The sequence below is a fragment of the Labrus bergylta genome, chromosome 19, assembly GCF_963930695.1.
Source record: "Labrus bergylta chromosome 19, fLabBer1.1, whole genome shotgun sequence".
Classification (NCBI taxonomy): domain Eukaryota; kingdom Metazoa; phylum Chordata; class Actinopteri; order Labriformes; family Labridae; genus Labrus; species Labrus bergylta.
The window spans coordinates 2,231,537-2,247,169 of NC_089213.1; the positions used below are offsets into that span (position 1 = coordinate 2,231,537).

Below are 15,633 nucleotides of genomic sequence, written 5' to 3' on the forward strand. Positions count from 1 at the left end.
CATATTTCCAATTATGATTTGTATGATTTGGACCATGTACAATAACATCCCATTGTTGATTTCCCAGCCTGTGTGGTGTCAGATTGTGTTTTACATGAAGGGCACATGTTCTCCAGCTGCACTCAGTCCACATTGAAACATAACATGGAGTCAACCTCCCGCATTCACCGCACTTCCACCACTGTAGACCTCATTAATGTTTGATGGGGAACATACACACATAGATACACATGACATGACTCCTGTCTGCCCCTACATGCACATTTAGCCACACGCTATAAATTCTTATGCCGCAGCCTCCTGTTCTCATACAACATGAATTTGACGTGGACACAAAATGACTGCTTGATGAACACCACCACAAAGCAGCAAACGTTCAATCATATCTCTGCAGCTGTGACTGGACACAGTAGGCCTATCAAGCTTTTTCCAAACGTTCACCCGTTAAGTGACAGAGCTCAACAATGACTGCCCACTTTTTTGGCAGTTCTGGTTCCAGAAGTAAATTTTCCCCCATTCAAATCTTCCATTGACATTTCAAAAATCCTTACATCAATATTTTTTTAAACCTGGAACCAATCCAACCAGCTACCCAAATAATCATGGTACAAAACATTTGATTCAGAGCAAAAAAAAAAACAACAACGATTGGAAAATGGAGAAAAGGGCAAAGGTACAAGTCTCTGTACATATAGAGAACAAACCATGTGACGTATTTTTGTAGGCCAACCCGGAAGTAGCATCGCCATGGGGTCCAACGAGAATTCACCTATGGGATTTTTGCATTGGATTTTTGACCATTTCAGAAAATAATCTCTGTGGCAAACACACATTTCTGAAGCGTAGGCGTTTTGTTCAGCAGGATAATCTTCACAGATGAACGCCATTTTTATGATGTTTGAAGCGTTAATGCGGCCGACAGAAGTAAAAAGCTAACGTTATGCTACAAGCTAACTACACCACGGTCGGATGATTGTGACGTCACTAGCGTTATGCTTCAGACGATCTCCGATAAACTTAATAAATTGTTTATTAACCTAATAGTCACCTTAACCTAAAGATTAAACCTACATGAGACATCTCCGACTAGTGAGAGAGTTCCCGCCCTCTGTGTCCGGCGTGATGACCTTTAATGTCCCCGACAACCGCTGTAGTCACATTTAGCCGCTTGTTAGCAACCGCCTTTTTAAAGACGCGTAAAAACTTCAAACTTCACAAGTGGAGGTATTACCTAACGTAGTTTATGTGGTCTAACAAAACACCAACATCTCTTCAGCTTGTGTTAACCACAGACCTTATTTCAGGAGTCTAACCACAAACCCATTCAAAATCCCTGTTGACTTCTAGACGTTAGACCCCATGGCGCTCAAATGCTAACTCACTTCCTGGTTTTAGGACTCATTCCTGTGGCGCTCTATTAATTTCCAGGACTGAGGGAACTGCTCAATCAACAATCCATTGCGTGCATAGTGGGATGAATACTAGCCAACTAGCAATACAACAACATTTTAGCAGGCTTCATACATGCAACAATGATCTTAGCAAGACACACCTTTTTTTTTTTCCAACCAACTTCTAGAGCTAACATTAGCATACTTAGTAAGCTAACAGATTAGTCTGCTGGTGATATTTCAGGTGACTGTTTTCAGTTAGAATAAAAAGGCAACCAAAGACTGATAGTTATCAAATTAATCAAGAAGTGATGTGGTTAACCTGCCTCAAATATAAAAGGTATGTAGTTTCCGAGTGGAAATGTTGACCGGTGCAGCAAAGGTGACGAGGGAAGGCATGTCAACGGTCAAAGGGATAAGCTAACATCCCTTTCAACCACATCTAATACACTGTATGTGAACAGTTTCTCAAGGCAGTGCTTCATAATACTATGAAGTCATCATATGCTTATGTAGAGAGTTTTTTATTTATTTATGGGGTTAATGTTTAGATCAGGAAACAATATGTAGTATGTGGGCTGTAGATCATAAAGAAACTTCTACTCACTACCCTGTCTCCCATTTTCAAAGTAGAAAACTTTACAAATCGCTGTTAAAAATGTATTTCCAAAGATTTATGGGTGTGCTGTGTTTCTGAGATTTGCCTGGAGCTATAGCACCACCATCTGCCACGCTGTCACTTCCAGTCCCTCTATTCTATTGTGCACAGTGTATTGGGACTTTCGATCCACCAAAGTCACATTAGAACACAGAGTGTGTGCTCGCATTTATCAGAAAACTTTAGGGAACAAAACGTACTGAAATAGCTTCAATGGTGTCCTAATGTCTGCACTTAAACACTACATGTACAGTTTACAGAGACATGGAAAATTCTAATTATAAAATACAGTAAAACATAGAGAACCTAAATGAACAACCAGAAAAAAAAACATTTGTTTCCCTACATTTTTTGGATTAAATAACAAATAATTAATTAGAAGAGGGATAGGAACACATCATCAGCATACTGTCAACTAATGTTCAGTTGTGACAGCCAACATCTACCCTTCTGATATGTCCTTGAACAAGTCAGTAAATGAATCCAGCCTAGTATCGCTGTGCAGAGCTGTACCTGACACTGCGCTCAGCACAAGAATTCCCCTGAAGGGATCAATAAAGCTTCACATTATTTTGACATTAACTACGTCATACGCAGCAGCAGTTCCCCTCAGGGACTCGGCACCCTGACTGGACCTGCCAAATTATGAGCTGGGAGCCATTTCGATGGATGTCTGTGTTCAAGGTGTTTGCCTTGCCACTGCAGCAGCTGTGTGCCAAAAGAGTGAAAAAAAAGAAAAGGAAAATGATGACAACACAGGTGTTTGATGAATGGTCAAATGATCTCATCATTAAAAGCCAAAGCAGATAAAAACGAACCATGCATTATTTGTGAGGCGGAATCTGGGCGGGAAAGTGACATTGTAAGATAACAACAGGTACGCAGTTGGTGCACACAAACACACATGGCTAAGAAAAGCGTTAATTCACCCTTACGGTGCTCTATTCCTGTTTGATTAGAAAGACAGATGGTGTCTCTGTCAGCTCACCAGCCCTCTCAGGGTGCTGCATGATGGTAGCATTGTGGATGTATACCTGCATGTGTGTGTGTGTTTGTGTGTGTGCATCGCTGGAGGAAAAATAGTGAAGAAAGTGTCGGTAAATCTATAGCGGAAGAAGTGGAAGAAGCGTTTCCCACAAAATGAACGTGCACACACGTGCACACAAGCGCAGCAGGGAGCCACTGTGTCAGAATGCGAGTAGCTTTCTCCTGCCTGATTTAGCCTCCTCCACCCTCCGCGTTCTTTCATTCTCTCCCTTTCATTCATTTATTTATATCCCTTTCCTCATCTGCTCGCAGCCCAGCAGCAAACTCCCCCTCCGCTCTGTTCTGTTCTATACGCTGAGAGCGGGGGAAAAACGCAGACTGTGTACCTGGCTCTCCATTCTGCATGCACAGCCTGCAGAAAGCAAACAACAAAGGCACCTCCATAAAAATGAAGAAGAAGGCAGAGTTTATGCTTTCAACCTGCTATTATGGAAGAAGGCTCGTGCAAAGTGTTTGGCTGAAAGTGGGCTGGATACTAAAACCTGAACACTTTTGTGTACAGGTGGATACAAGTGCTGAACAGAACAGAACAGAGATTTATTTTATAGCCTAGATAAAAAAAATGCCCCTACTATGAAATCGATTTTCACTACTTAACCTGGGGTTTGCTAGCTTTCAACAGTTTGAAATTGACTTCATCTAGAGGTGAAAGGTTGCTACATTTTCTACAATTTTGCAGATACAATAGCCCTGCAAATGTTGGCTAAAACTTCCAACCTAGAAATCCACTGTTGAGTTTTAACTCAAGAAAAAATCCCCACTTTGACCGGGGCGTCTACAACGTGAAGATAAAGATCCCCCTTCTTCTTTTTAGAATTAAGATAAATAAATATGCTTTATCGTATGCTGCAGTTTCACTTTCTTTTAAGGCTGCTTGCTAAACTTCAAAGTCAGTTTACAGGTCACAAGAGGTTTGTAAAACATTTGTAGAATCATCCAGGACGAGCTTTTTCAAGTCTTAGAAAATAACTGTAATTTCATCTCTTTGATGTCATCAAGGTCACTTTAAAAGTTGGGTGTAGGGACTGCAAATGAAAGGCCGAATGTTAAAAAGTAGAAATTGTCTCTTGACATATGGATGCTACATAATTTGCATTATGGGTAAAATCCAAGTATACCTTTAAAATTTGGCTTCAAATACTTTTATTTATTGTTTTAGTTTCACGACTGGAACCAAATTTTCAGGTTGGCACTAGAAGCAAAACATGCAAAATAACACCAAGCAGGGAAGCAAAGAAAGTCGACATGTTCACCTCTGACTCAATCAGAGTAACAGACATGAAAAACAACAGATACAAAATACACAAAGGTAGGAAACACACACATGTACAATCACCCCGCCCACATAAACACCTTTATATTGTATAGCCAAGTGACAAACAGTTATAGTCATACACATAACACACCATCACAGAGCTGCACATTCACTCCCTCCTAAACATTCTCCCTTACTCATACGCTCTGCTGGCCAAACACACACACACACACACACACACACACACACACACACACACACACACTCGTACAAAAAACAGCCAATGGGGAGCAAATTCCATTTCATCTCCCGAACTGGTAAGGAGCGAGCGGGGGAATCAATACACGCCGTCTCCAGCTGTGCTAAAGGGGGTTTGGCTGCCATGGAGACAGATGTAGCACCGCAACAAACTGCTGCTCTAATTCAATCCACCGGAGCAAACACACACACACACACACACACACACACACACACAAGCACACACATAACACAAAATCACACACACAGGGATGAGTGTTTTTTTGCTTTGGTTGGATAATACGATGGCACAGAATGAGCCCCCATAATGCGGCGCACTTTGAGGAGTCACAAGGTGGAGATCAGTGGAGGATTGTGGGTAATGCTGCAGTGAAGACACACACACATGAATGGATGATTTTACCTGTGCACAGTACTGGGACTTGGCCACAGCTACCAGCAGCTTGAGGATGGGCTGGGACTGGGACACGAGAGGGGAGACGGCATGGATGACGGCTGTGAACTTTGGGTACGGCTTAATACCTGAAATGAGACAGAGAAGACGGGCAATCATTAGGAGAAGAAGAAGGTCACTTAGTATTGCAGATATCAGAAACAACATCTCTCGGCTGGAACACATGCGAGCAAAACTGTCAGACATCACGGTGACTTCAGACTCTTTAAAGGGAAAAAAGCCACAGAAGAACTGAAGGCTCTCTATCCCAAACACTTTACTACTATTTTGAGTAAAGGATGCCACTTGAAACGAGTCTGTCAGCATCAAAAAAAAAAAATATATATATGGATGATTTAATTGTCAAGGAAGTACGTTTCAAAGCCCAATCTTAAAATATTCAACAACGTTAATGTGTTTTGAAAATGCCAAATCTCTTGATCACTGAATATTTCATTTTCGGAAACTCTTCAGCGTCTGGAAGCCGATGAACACACGACTTAAGTGCTGATGTGACTTTAAATTCAGTCTGACTTGATGCTGGAACGGAGCAATCGAGGCTGAAAATGAGCAGGAAATAAGATATTGAGGAAGACAGATCGTAGAGGACGTCCTACATTTTTTTCCTAATTTAAATCTAATCAAACCCAAAAGCAACAAAGCATAGCGCAGAGGAGATAGCATTAGAGGACTCTCCTTTTCCGCCACACTGCAACTTTTATGACGAGAGGAATATACGCAGTCTTAAAACTTGCTAAACTCTCATTTTGTTGTGAAATGAAAAAGTAAGGAGAGTTTTTTAACACACCTGGGATGTACATTTGTAACAAGCTCATAAACAGTGTTTCATGAAACAGTGAACAAAACCTGGAGCAGAATTAGTGTTTTAAATTTTGGATGTGCGGACCGTTTTCTGCCTTCAGCACTCGAGTCTCTGTGGCTTTTTATCACATCCTGTATCATCACATCAGCACATTACACAGGCTAACCAGCTACATGTTTACAGCAACACAAAAGGCTTGTTCGGGTGTTTGAGGACATTTAATACTCCTGATGAATCTGAGATGCACTGTGTGGCAAAAAAAGAATCAGCAGATGATAGCGTACTTTTGTGTACCATCGTTGTTTTTGTGGTTTTGTTCCTACTAAGGAGACTTGTAATACCCATTAACCGTATTGGTTTACAATATATTTAGCTAGTTAGCCCTAACAATGAAGAAGTCTACAGTGTCTACAGTACTCACAAACCAAGCTTTTATATCTATTGGTCAAAAGCAGTGAGCTTCACAGACAGATCTTCTCATAGAAACACTCAATTTGAATGATCTATTGGGGAAATAATGGCCTTAACATTTTAACACTTAAAAGTGAAATAAAAAAATCTAGAAGAATTTGAGGATGTTTTATATTTTTTATTTTCTATCATCTATTTTCTATCAATGACCCAGACCCTTGGATTTATCATATGACCCCTCGAAGGGGACCCACCCCTCAGATTTGGAACCGTTGTTAGTGTTTCAAACTTTATGCTTGATCAGAAAAGGTATTTTTCCAGCGTCCAACAAGAAAAATTATCCTCCCAGTTTGGTTTGGTTTCTGAGCTATGGAAGAAATGGTCTGGCCTGCACAGAACCCAGACCTCAACCCCGCCCAAACCCCAAACCCAAACCCTTCAGCGATGACAGGCAGGATTTATCTCTTAACTTCAGCGGCGCAGATACTTTAGGTTTATTGAAAGCCAGGATTCACAATCTTACTGTAAAAAAAAAAAACCTGCAGTATATTGAAGCTTTGAATAAGGTGTCCAAACTAGAGCCTGGTGGACTTTGGTGTTTTTGAGACTGAAACCAACTGGAATGGAAAAATTCACCGGTTAACAATATGGCTACAAAACAGAGGGGTTTTTTTTTAGCATGATTTTTCACCAATGTAACTAAAGGATTAAAGAGTTTATATTGGTATGTGTTGTTTTTTTGTTTTAATCAGCTTTAACAATCCAGTCAGAGGCAAAGTGATATTACTTATGCAACAAAAACAAAACGAACTCTTCTCCCGCTGTGCGTGCAGAGAGTTAATATGCATGATAAGTGTGTGTGTGTGTGTGGTCTTGTTTTTGGCTTTTAAAGAACAAGAAGTGTCACTTTGAAGAAGAAAAAAAACAACCTCCTTATGATTTTACTCATTTTCCCATCAGTGACAAGCCACCTTGTCTCCTAAAACCACATTTTTTGTTTTAATTGCTTCCTCTTTGACAAACAAATAAAGTTTGTGGCGTTGTAATTGTTGCCTGTCACCTCACGCATCCATTACGATATCGGCTCTCCACCCTAAGTGCTCCAACTATTTTAATGTGGAGGTTTGTGCTGTAGTCGCTTGTGCATGTTCGAGTGTGTGTGTGTGTGTGTGTGTGTGTGTGTGTGTGTGTGTGTGTGTGTGTGTGTGTGTGTGTGTGTGGGGGAGTGCTGGATGAGATGAAGATAGAGTGAAGACGTGAGGGATTGAGAGGCTCCCGGGGTCACAGATACGCGGCGGAGTAAAAACTTGGTGCTGCTGAACCGTGGCGAGAGGAATTGGCTCGGTCGCGGCGGAGGCAGCAGCAGCAGTAGTAACGTGGCAGTGCTGACTCAAGAAGTAGTGATGGACGGGTGTGTATGTCAGCAGGACTAACACAAACATCCGTCAAAGACCCGTTCCTCCACTCCACTCGCTAAGAGACCTTCGAGGCGGGCAGTAGCTCAGGCCTGAGGCCATATTTCTGCTCCAAATGCACAAATGTAGCCAGACCAAAAGCTCCAGAAAGACTTTTCATGTCCAAAGATTTTGACAAAACATTTTGTGCTCGAGTGTTTGATGCTTGAGGAATCTTATGAGAAACTTCTTCCTTCTTTCTGGGTCAGTTCACGGCTGCTCAGGTGTGAGGAAGAGTTATTGCTGTTATGTAACAGCACTTTGTACAGGTACTAATGTGTCTCTGCTGCTCTGTGTGAGTGTGTGTGTGTGTGTGTGTGTGTGTGTGTGTGTATTACTGACCCAGCGTGGCGTAGTAGAAGGGGAAGTCTCCCAGGTATCCAGAGTACTGCGGCAAGGCAAAGAGCCCCCCAGGGTGACTGTTCCACATCAGGCTGCTCCTGGAGCTGTGCTCCAACACCCGGTCCTGGATGATCTGCACACAGAGAGACGAGAGAAACACATCAGAGTGCAAACAGAACCCTAAGAGCTTTTATCTTCACATTACCAAAAGTACCAAAAGCAAGACCAGTTCAAACACATTTTTTGTTCTGTCTGTGTGTCTGCAGTATGTGTACATCAGATTATCTCTATTGGTGAGTTTATTCCTGAGGACAAACAGGAGTGTGGGGTTGTTAATTTGATTGGATCGACAGCTCTAAACAAAGCTGAAAACAGCCTCTAAAGGGAGAAAGCAGTCGGTCCATTTCAGAGTTACGACCGTTCGCTCAGCTCAGACACACCTTTAACGACGCGGCGCTGAGAGATCAACCTGTCCCCGAAGCTTAATTAAAACACATGTTTCAAGTCCCAAATGCAGAATATCATTCTGAATAAATAAGAAATGTTACAAGATGAGAGCACAAGATTTATTGAAGATTTATTCAATTCAACGATTCTGACAAATAGGAGGAAAATAAAAGTGTGAGCTGACTTTGAATCTGGCAAAATGGGACTTAACACAATACTTTAAAGAAAAAGACAAAGATCTGAGTGACTGTGACAACCATGAAGTGATAAAAGGACACTCTGTGTGTTGTGAGGATGAAACCTTAGTTTGATTACAGCAGGGTCTCTGTACTTTAGACCACTCTGCTATTTGTGAGGCTTGTTGTACAATTTGGATTTGCAAAAAAGCTTTGTTAAAATCAGATTTCACTGAGATCACTGAGGACTCATAACAAATCTGACATATTTATTTTGATGAAAGGAATAACTGCTTGCCTCTCAGATTATGTTGGAATAAGAATTACACATTTGATCAATGGGCCTTATAATCACACCTATAAAACATTGCTCACTGTAATTCTTTTTTGCACAGAAATGCAGAAGAAGAAGAAGCAGATTGTCATAAATGTGAATTAATACCAACACAGATAATCTTCCAAACTCCAATAAGCCATTCTAATTTAGAACTGAAATTCAGAGCATTACTCAAAACCCTGTCATTGAATATGAGAAGCACAAAAAAAAAAAACGGTTATAAAAGTGAGTCTGTAGGCGTTAGGAGAAAGTTAGAAGCCAGCTGAGCTTTCCAAATGTTTGCTTTGTATCACCTCAGTAGCAGCTATTGATTGTGTCAAGAGTGAATTGCAGCTGCACAAAGCAGAGCTGAAGGAAATCTATCTTATTGTGTAATATTTCCCCCGGCAGACAAACTAAAGCGCGTTTCTTTCTTTTCTTTTCTTGCAAACAAAACCAGGAAGTCAGAGGTTGTCGGAGAGAGAGAGAGAGAGACCCAGACAGAGTCATCAGCTGTATCTGAGGACCCGTCAGTCGGACCTGCCCCGATCCTTTTCTGTGCACAAATAGAGCAGTCACTCAAACAGTCGGCCGCTGTTTTCCCAGGCCGGGGAGAGAGAGATATTGCTGCCTTGCCCTTGAGCCATGCTAAATTGCTTCAGTAAAACAGACACAGGTTTGCGGCCGTGCTTTATGGACTCTATTGAATCAGGAGGTGACGGCTGCTGGCTAGGTAGCTCAAAAGGACGGGTATATAGATGGACATAAAGGGAGTCTGATGACTGAATTGTAGAAAAAGTAAAGGATATAGCTGGTGGTGGTTCACTGTAACAATATTGGAAATACAACATTCATCATTGAGTCATTTACTTTCACCAAACAGCATGAAATGCACAGAAGGTATACGTTTAAACCTCTCTTTGCGTTTATATTTCTGAGTATAGGTACAGTTAGTACCAGCGTCCAGTCCCTTTAAAATAAAGTGTTTTTGTCATGTTGTATTCTCTTTTTGCTAATAATAGCTAATGATATGTTAGTTAAAGATAAACTTTACATAATGCCACTGTTCTTTAATGTTTGTCATGAAGAGTGATTGTTTTTCGGTATTTCTTCCAGAAGCCCTTTTATCTTTTTTTTGTTTGTTCACCATCTTCGAAGGGCCGCCATTTTTCTTTAACAACCTACTAGTCGTATCAAATGTGTTTTAATCCGTCTTGTTTCAGAGTCAAACGACATTGCTGAAAGAAAACTTTGAGGATTAAAAGGCCATATTTAAAGAGAACACAACATATTTAAGAGCCACATCACCTAAATGTCAAACAACAGCTACTGCTAGCATTTAAAAACACCTTCTAGCTAAGACAAGTTGGCTAACACAGGTTAGCTAAGAATAAACACTGACTCAGCTTTTATAAATATATTTGTGAATAATTGCTCCTTTGCTTCTACTGTATTTCATGTAAAGTTACCAGATAATATTATAACCCTTCCGCCACTTTCTTTCTAACAGTTTTATTTTTTATTAGTAGCCTTAGCGGCTAAATATTAGCATTAGCTAAAGCTCAAAAACAGTGTTTTAACTCGATATATATTGCCACCAAATTTCAAAAGAAAAGAATGTGAATGATTTGTTGATGACTTTATATGACTTTCAACCTGGAACACAGGAGTAAAACATTGTTAATGCATTTGAGCTTCTAACCCTTTTAGTGTGATGTAAGAGGAAATAGCTGCTGTTTAAATATGGTCTCTTTTTTTTTAAAGATTTATTTTTGGGCGTTTCTGCCTTTTTTAAAGATAGGACAGTGGATAGAGTTGAAGACTGGGGGGGGGGGAGAGAGAGAGAGAGAGAGAGAGAGAGGGGAATAGCATTCAGGAAAGGAGCCACAGGTCGGATTTGAACCCGACCACCCGCTTCAGGCAGAACAGCCTCTGTACAAGGGGCGCTTGAACTAAACGCTACACAAACCAACGCCCTGGATATTGTAATTTTTAGTTTTTTTTAAAAGAAGAGTTTTGTTTGAACCTTTTCTGAGCCAGGAGTCTAAGGATGTGAAAATATATTCTCCAGATTGTACCCTACATTGTACATACAAAAATAAACTTCAGTGACTAAATGAAGGCTAACTGAAGGAGGCAAAAGGAGTTAGATGTCTGGAGTTAAAAAAAAAAAAGTTAATGATATAGCTAGAGGAGGTGTACTGTAATAATATTGATGAAAGAACATAATAATTCATCACTGGGGGGGTGGGACTGGGAGGGGAAAAAACGGCACCTTGTGAGGTTTTTCTACTTGTCCCTGAGGGAAGTCGATAACCATTTACCTCCACTGAACAGATTAACTCAGAATCCGTTCACTTGTCTATAAAAAACACAGCCTGCCACCTTAAAAAACCCTGAGCCTTTACACCTTACGAGGGGCAATTTTGCTCGCTTGGCTGCAGCTCCTCCCCCGTCGGCAGCCCCTTCAGTCGGGACATGAAGGACGACTCAATCTCAGCCCAGAACGGCCACAATCAACCAATTAGAGCATGATAGATAAATCCTGCTTCACCGGGAGCACAGTGCGAACTCTGGGGTTTAATAGGTCGGTTTAATAGGTGTACTGGCAGAAACAGACCAAGCTAGGCTATATTGACCTTGTGATTGGTTGAAACATGTCCGCTTCCTGACAGGAAACACTACATGATAGGTTGGAAATGTGTTTCCTGCTCGCACGCACGCACACACACTCAAGGTTTGGAGTGGATGGAAGTCAATATAAAAGGGTGTTTGTGAATGTATGTGTGTGAGGAGATTCAATCTGTCAAGATATCGGATTGTGTGTGTGTTTGTGTGTGTGTGTGTGTGTGTGTGTGTGTGTGTGTATCACAGATCTGCAGTGGGGAGCAAAAGGGAGGTTCGACAGGATGAATAAACCATGTCGCTCGTTATCTCAGGGGCGGCCACAGCAATGCCATTTACATATGTCACCCCGTCTCCTCTTCACCCACCACTCTCCTCTCCTCTCACTTTTTTTTTACAGGACAGTCAGTCAGGATTAGGTGTTTACCCCTCACTAATAAACACTGACAAACGGCACACACACTCAAGCACACACACTGAGTCACAGGCTTTCCGTGTCACCTTGCTCTTTAGTGCAGACTAGAGTGACATTATGTCAGCGGGGTTATGCCTGTGTGGTGCCCCGTGTGAGGCTGGGCTCACACAACTTGACATATGGAGATGCGTTTCTAACTCTGCATGTGTGGGTGTGTGTGTGATACCGCACACTGAGATAACACACAGAGATAGAGAGCTAGCTGAAATCAGACAGACTGCTAGATACCCAGATGTGTAAAGGGTGTTCTTTTTTTTAATGTGTGTAAAAGTCAAATTCAGCTATAAGATTCGCTGTAAGTAGGATTGTCGCAGTGACAGGGATCTTGCTCTGAGGCTTTAGCGACACCACGAGAGAGGAAATGAAATGCGTGATGGGATACTTTGGTGAAAGACGAGGCGGGGGAGAAGGAGACATTTGTAAGCGCAGCGTGACGCTAGCGCTAAGCCCAGGTGTTATCTCGGCATCTATAAACAACATCTTTAAACTGAATAATGAGGGAGGAGGGACGGATGGATGAACTGTTTTTTCCACTCAAAATTATTTTCTATTCCGAGCTGTTGATATTAAAGTGACAGGAAGAGGTCACAGGAAGGAGAGGGGCTTCTAGATGTCTAAACATAAAGTGACACTTAGCTTGAATCTGTCATTTTAGCAGGTAACTTTTTGCAGTTTGAAGGTTTGTCCTTCACCAAGAAGCAGACTGGCTTAGATGAATTCAAACACTGTTCAGGTTTAATAACTGTGAAAAAGTACTGCTCTTTAATGTTTCTTAATATTCTGATTGTATCTTCATGATCCTGCTGACACACGTGCATTGGTTTACGCCTTGACTTAAGTCATATTCACTTTAGCCAGGGTGTCCTCAAGGAGGCATTAAGGGGTAGAACACCCTCCCCATTGAAATTGGAAATCAAAGGGCTTGTACACCACAGGCTGCTTTGTAAAGTGACCATCTGAAGTAACTAAACCCATGCGTACACATTTACACGCCGCAGATGAAGCAGTGGGAGCAACTTGGGGTTGAGTGCCTTGCCCAAGGACACATCGGACATGTAGCTGCAGGAGCTGGGGATCAAACCCCCGACCTACTCTGCAAACTGAGCCACAGCCGCCCCTAGTTAACTTTGAAGAAAACAGAAAGCAGCTTGTGAGAAATCCTCCTTCAACATGTATAAATATTTCCTCTCTAGGCTTTGTAAACAACATATTTCTGACATTTTATTTTGTTTCTGTTACCAAAGAAACCAAAGAGTGGCTGGAAAATAAAGCAGAGACTGCAGAGAGTCTACTGCGACATTGCAGCCCACTGAGAGAAAGATTGATGATGGAGAAGAACACAGAGAGACCAAAGTACAGATGGTTACGTCGATGTGTCTGTGTGTTGGTATTTTTGTGTTGAATCCTCACCTCCAGTGTGGACAGCACAATCTTTTCCACAGAGGAGAAGTAGGCCTCCCAGAGGAACTGAGTCTGCTGTCTGAGGGACAGGATCTTATCCTGGTGGATGGAGCGCACGGTGGTGGGAATCTGTGAACGACAAACGGCAGTCAGTCAGTATTATCTGGGACAGGAAGTTTTAAATTGGTCCCAGAGATACACTCAGGAAATCCACATTGACAGATGAAGCACATTTAGATGAGGAGACCTTACGAACAGTAGGCTAAAGAGGGGTATTGTTGGTTTTATCAGAGAACTGGCCAGTACAAATCAAGAGATATTATGATTGATATGATTATCATTATCATCCTAAGACTTAAAAAAAAAAGTCTTGAGGTAAATCTGGGTCAAATCTAAAGCTCTTAAAGCTACAGAGAGGAGTTTTCAGCTGGTTATCAAACAGAATGAAATGAACACTGATGACTCTATATGACCAACAAAAGCAAAAAAGATCGTCATAGATAAGATTCATTATTTATGTATAAAGTTATTATTGATGCTTGAACATTTCTGCTGGGTAGGTGTCAGACGAGTTGAATTAGATGACGCGCCAGAAAGAGCTTTTGTTTACATTTGCCTCTGCAAAGATTCCCAGTGAGTGACATGTTTGACTAAAAGACATCAGGATGACACATCTCGTTAGAAACACGACTTATGTAAAGTACAAATTCAGTGAAGCTCCATCATTGACGCAATCGGCTAGTTCCTCACAGGAGCTTTAAATATGAACTGTAATGAACAGGCCTGAGTACTAAAAATGTGAAAGTGTTTATATTTTCAGGTCTATCTGTGTTCTAGTTTTCTCTTCTGTGCTAATTTTACAAGTTCAATAGAAAGTCAAACTTCATCAAAAGGTCCAACCTACCTGCTGTTTCTCAAGTTTTAAAACCCCCCCGTCACATCAAATGGAACTTCTCTGTTTTTAATTGTAATCACTACCATCTGTTACCTCGTGACAAAAACTTTCAAACTCAAGTCTCCTTGCAATAACTTAACTATCACCATGACAACTGAGCAAAACTCCATACCCCTGGAGGTATACCACGAGATGCGGTTGAAAACAATTAGAAACAACAAGAAAATTGGACCTTGTGTTGAGAATGAAATCAGATAAGAACCTAGTCTTGTGATATTTGTGCTTTTTGGACAACAAAAACATTATAGGATGATTTGTGGAGTTAGGCTGGTCTTAATTAAATTACTCCATGCCTATTATCAAAGCCTAACCAATGCCATGATTTCAATATAAAGTTTAATTAGGGCCCTAAATCATACTCTTTGGCATTCCCAATTAAATTTACAACAGCTGAATTCTTCAGTAGCTTTTTCTTGGAGTGATGCAAGCTGGATGAGTCCATGTTTTATAGTTTTTAAGGACGTATATACTGTCCAAATAAGTCTATCTTAAGGGTGTCTATATTGTAGAAGTAGACAAAGTATTTTTGTGTAAAACTCTGAACAGAGGACAAAGGATCAGATTCTGGTAAATGCTTTAGCAGCCATTTAATGAAAGCCTTTGTACTTTTATTAGAAGATATGTTCTCTTTCGTCCTGCTGCGAGTTTATTTTTCTCAATAAAAGAAAGTTATTGGCCAACAAACCCTTTTACCACACCATTAATGCAGTGTATGAACAGACATTTATACTGTTTGTATAACTTCTAATGTACAGCACAAGTGAAAAACATGAACAAACCAGAAGTACTGTATGTAGCATGCATCCTGGTCTGTCTTATTGGTATTAAATCCATGAATGTACAGATATTTTGGAGGACGGTTCAGGCTCTCTGGTGCTGCAGACAGTGAGCTCTTTCATCATAAAACTCAATGTCAAACAATATTATTACACACTTCATTCAAATTAAGATTTAATGGGCATATAATTACTTTTTCTCCCCCCATGAAGTTCAAGCAATTCCAGCTAAATCCATCCTCTCGTTCTATTTATTTTGCGCCCTCGTTTAACAACGTGAGGCTTTGAGTGACATTTTCAAGCAGGCAGTGACTCGGTATGCTGCTTGAATTTCGTTAAGCTGACAACCACTTCACCGGAAAACAAGACAAAAAAACAGGATCTCGGGTG

The 15,633-nt window shown here is 41.0% G+C and overlaps 1 protein-coding gene across 1 annotated transcript in view; it reads right to left on the bottom strand.

Annotated features, from left to right (window-relative positions):
* Nucleotides 1-15,633, bottom strand: part of ext1b (exostosin glycosyltransferase 1b) — a 128,060-nt gene that overhangs the window by 18,524 nt on the left and 93,903 nt on the right. The window contains exons 4-6 of the mRNA XM_065948155.1: nt 13,522-13,641; nt 8,073-8,205; nt 5,013-5,131 (exon numbers count right to left, since the gene is read on the bottom strand). Of these exons, the coding sequence (XP_065804227.1) occupies nt 5,013-5,131; nt 8,073-8,205; nt 13,522-13,641 (372 nt within the window). The remainder of the gene's footprint in view (nt 1-5,012; nt 5,132-8,072; nt 8,206-13,521; nt 13,642-15,633) is intronic.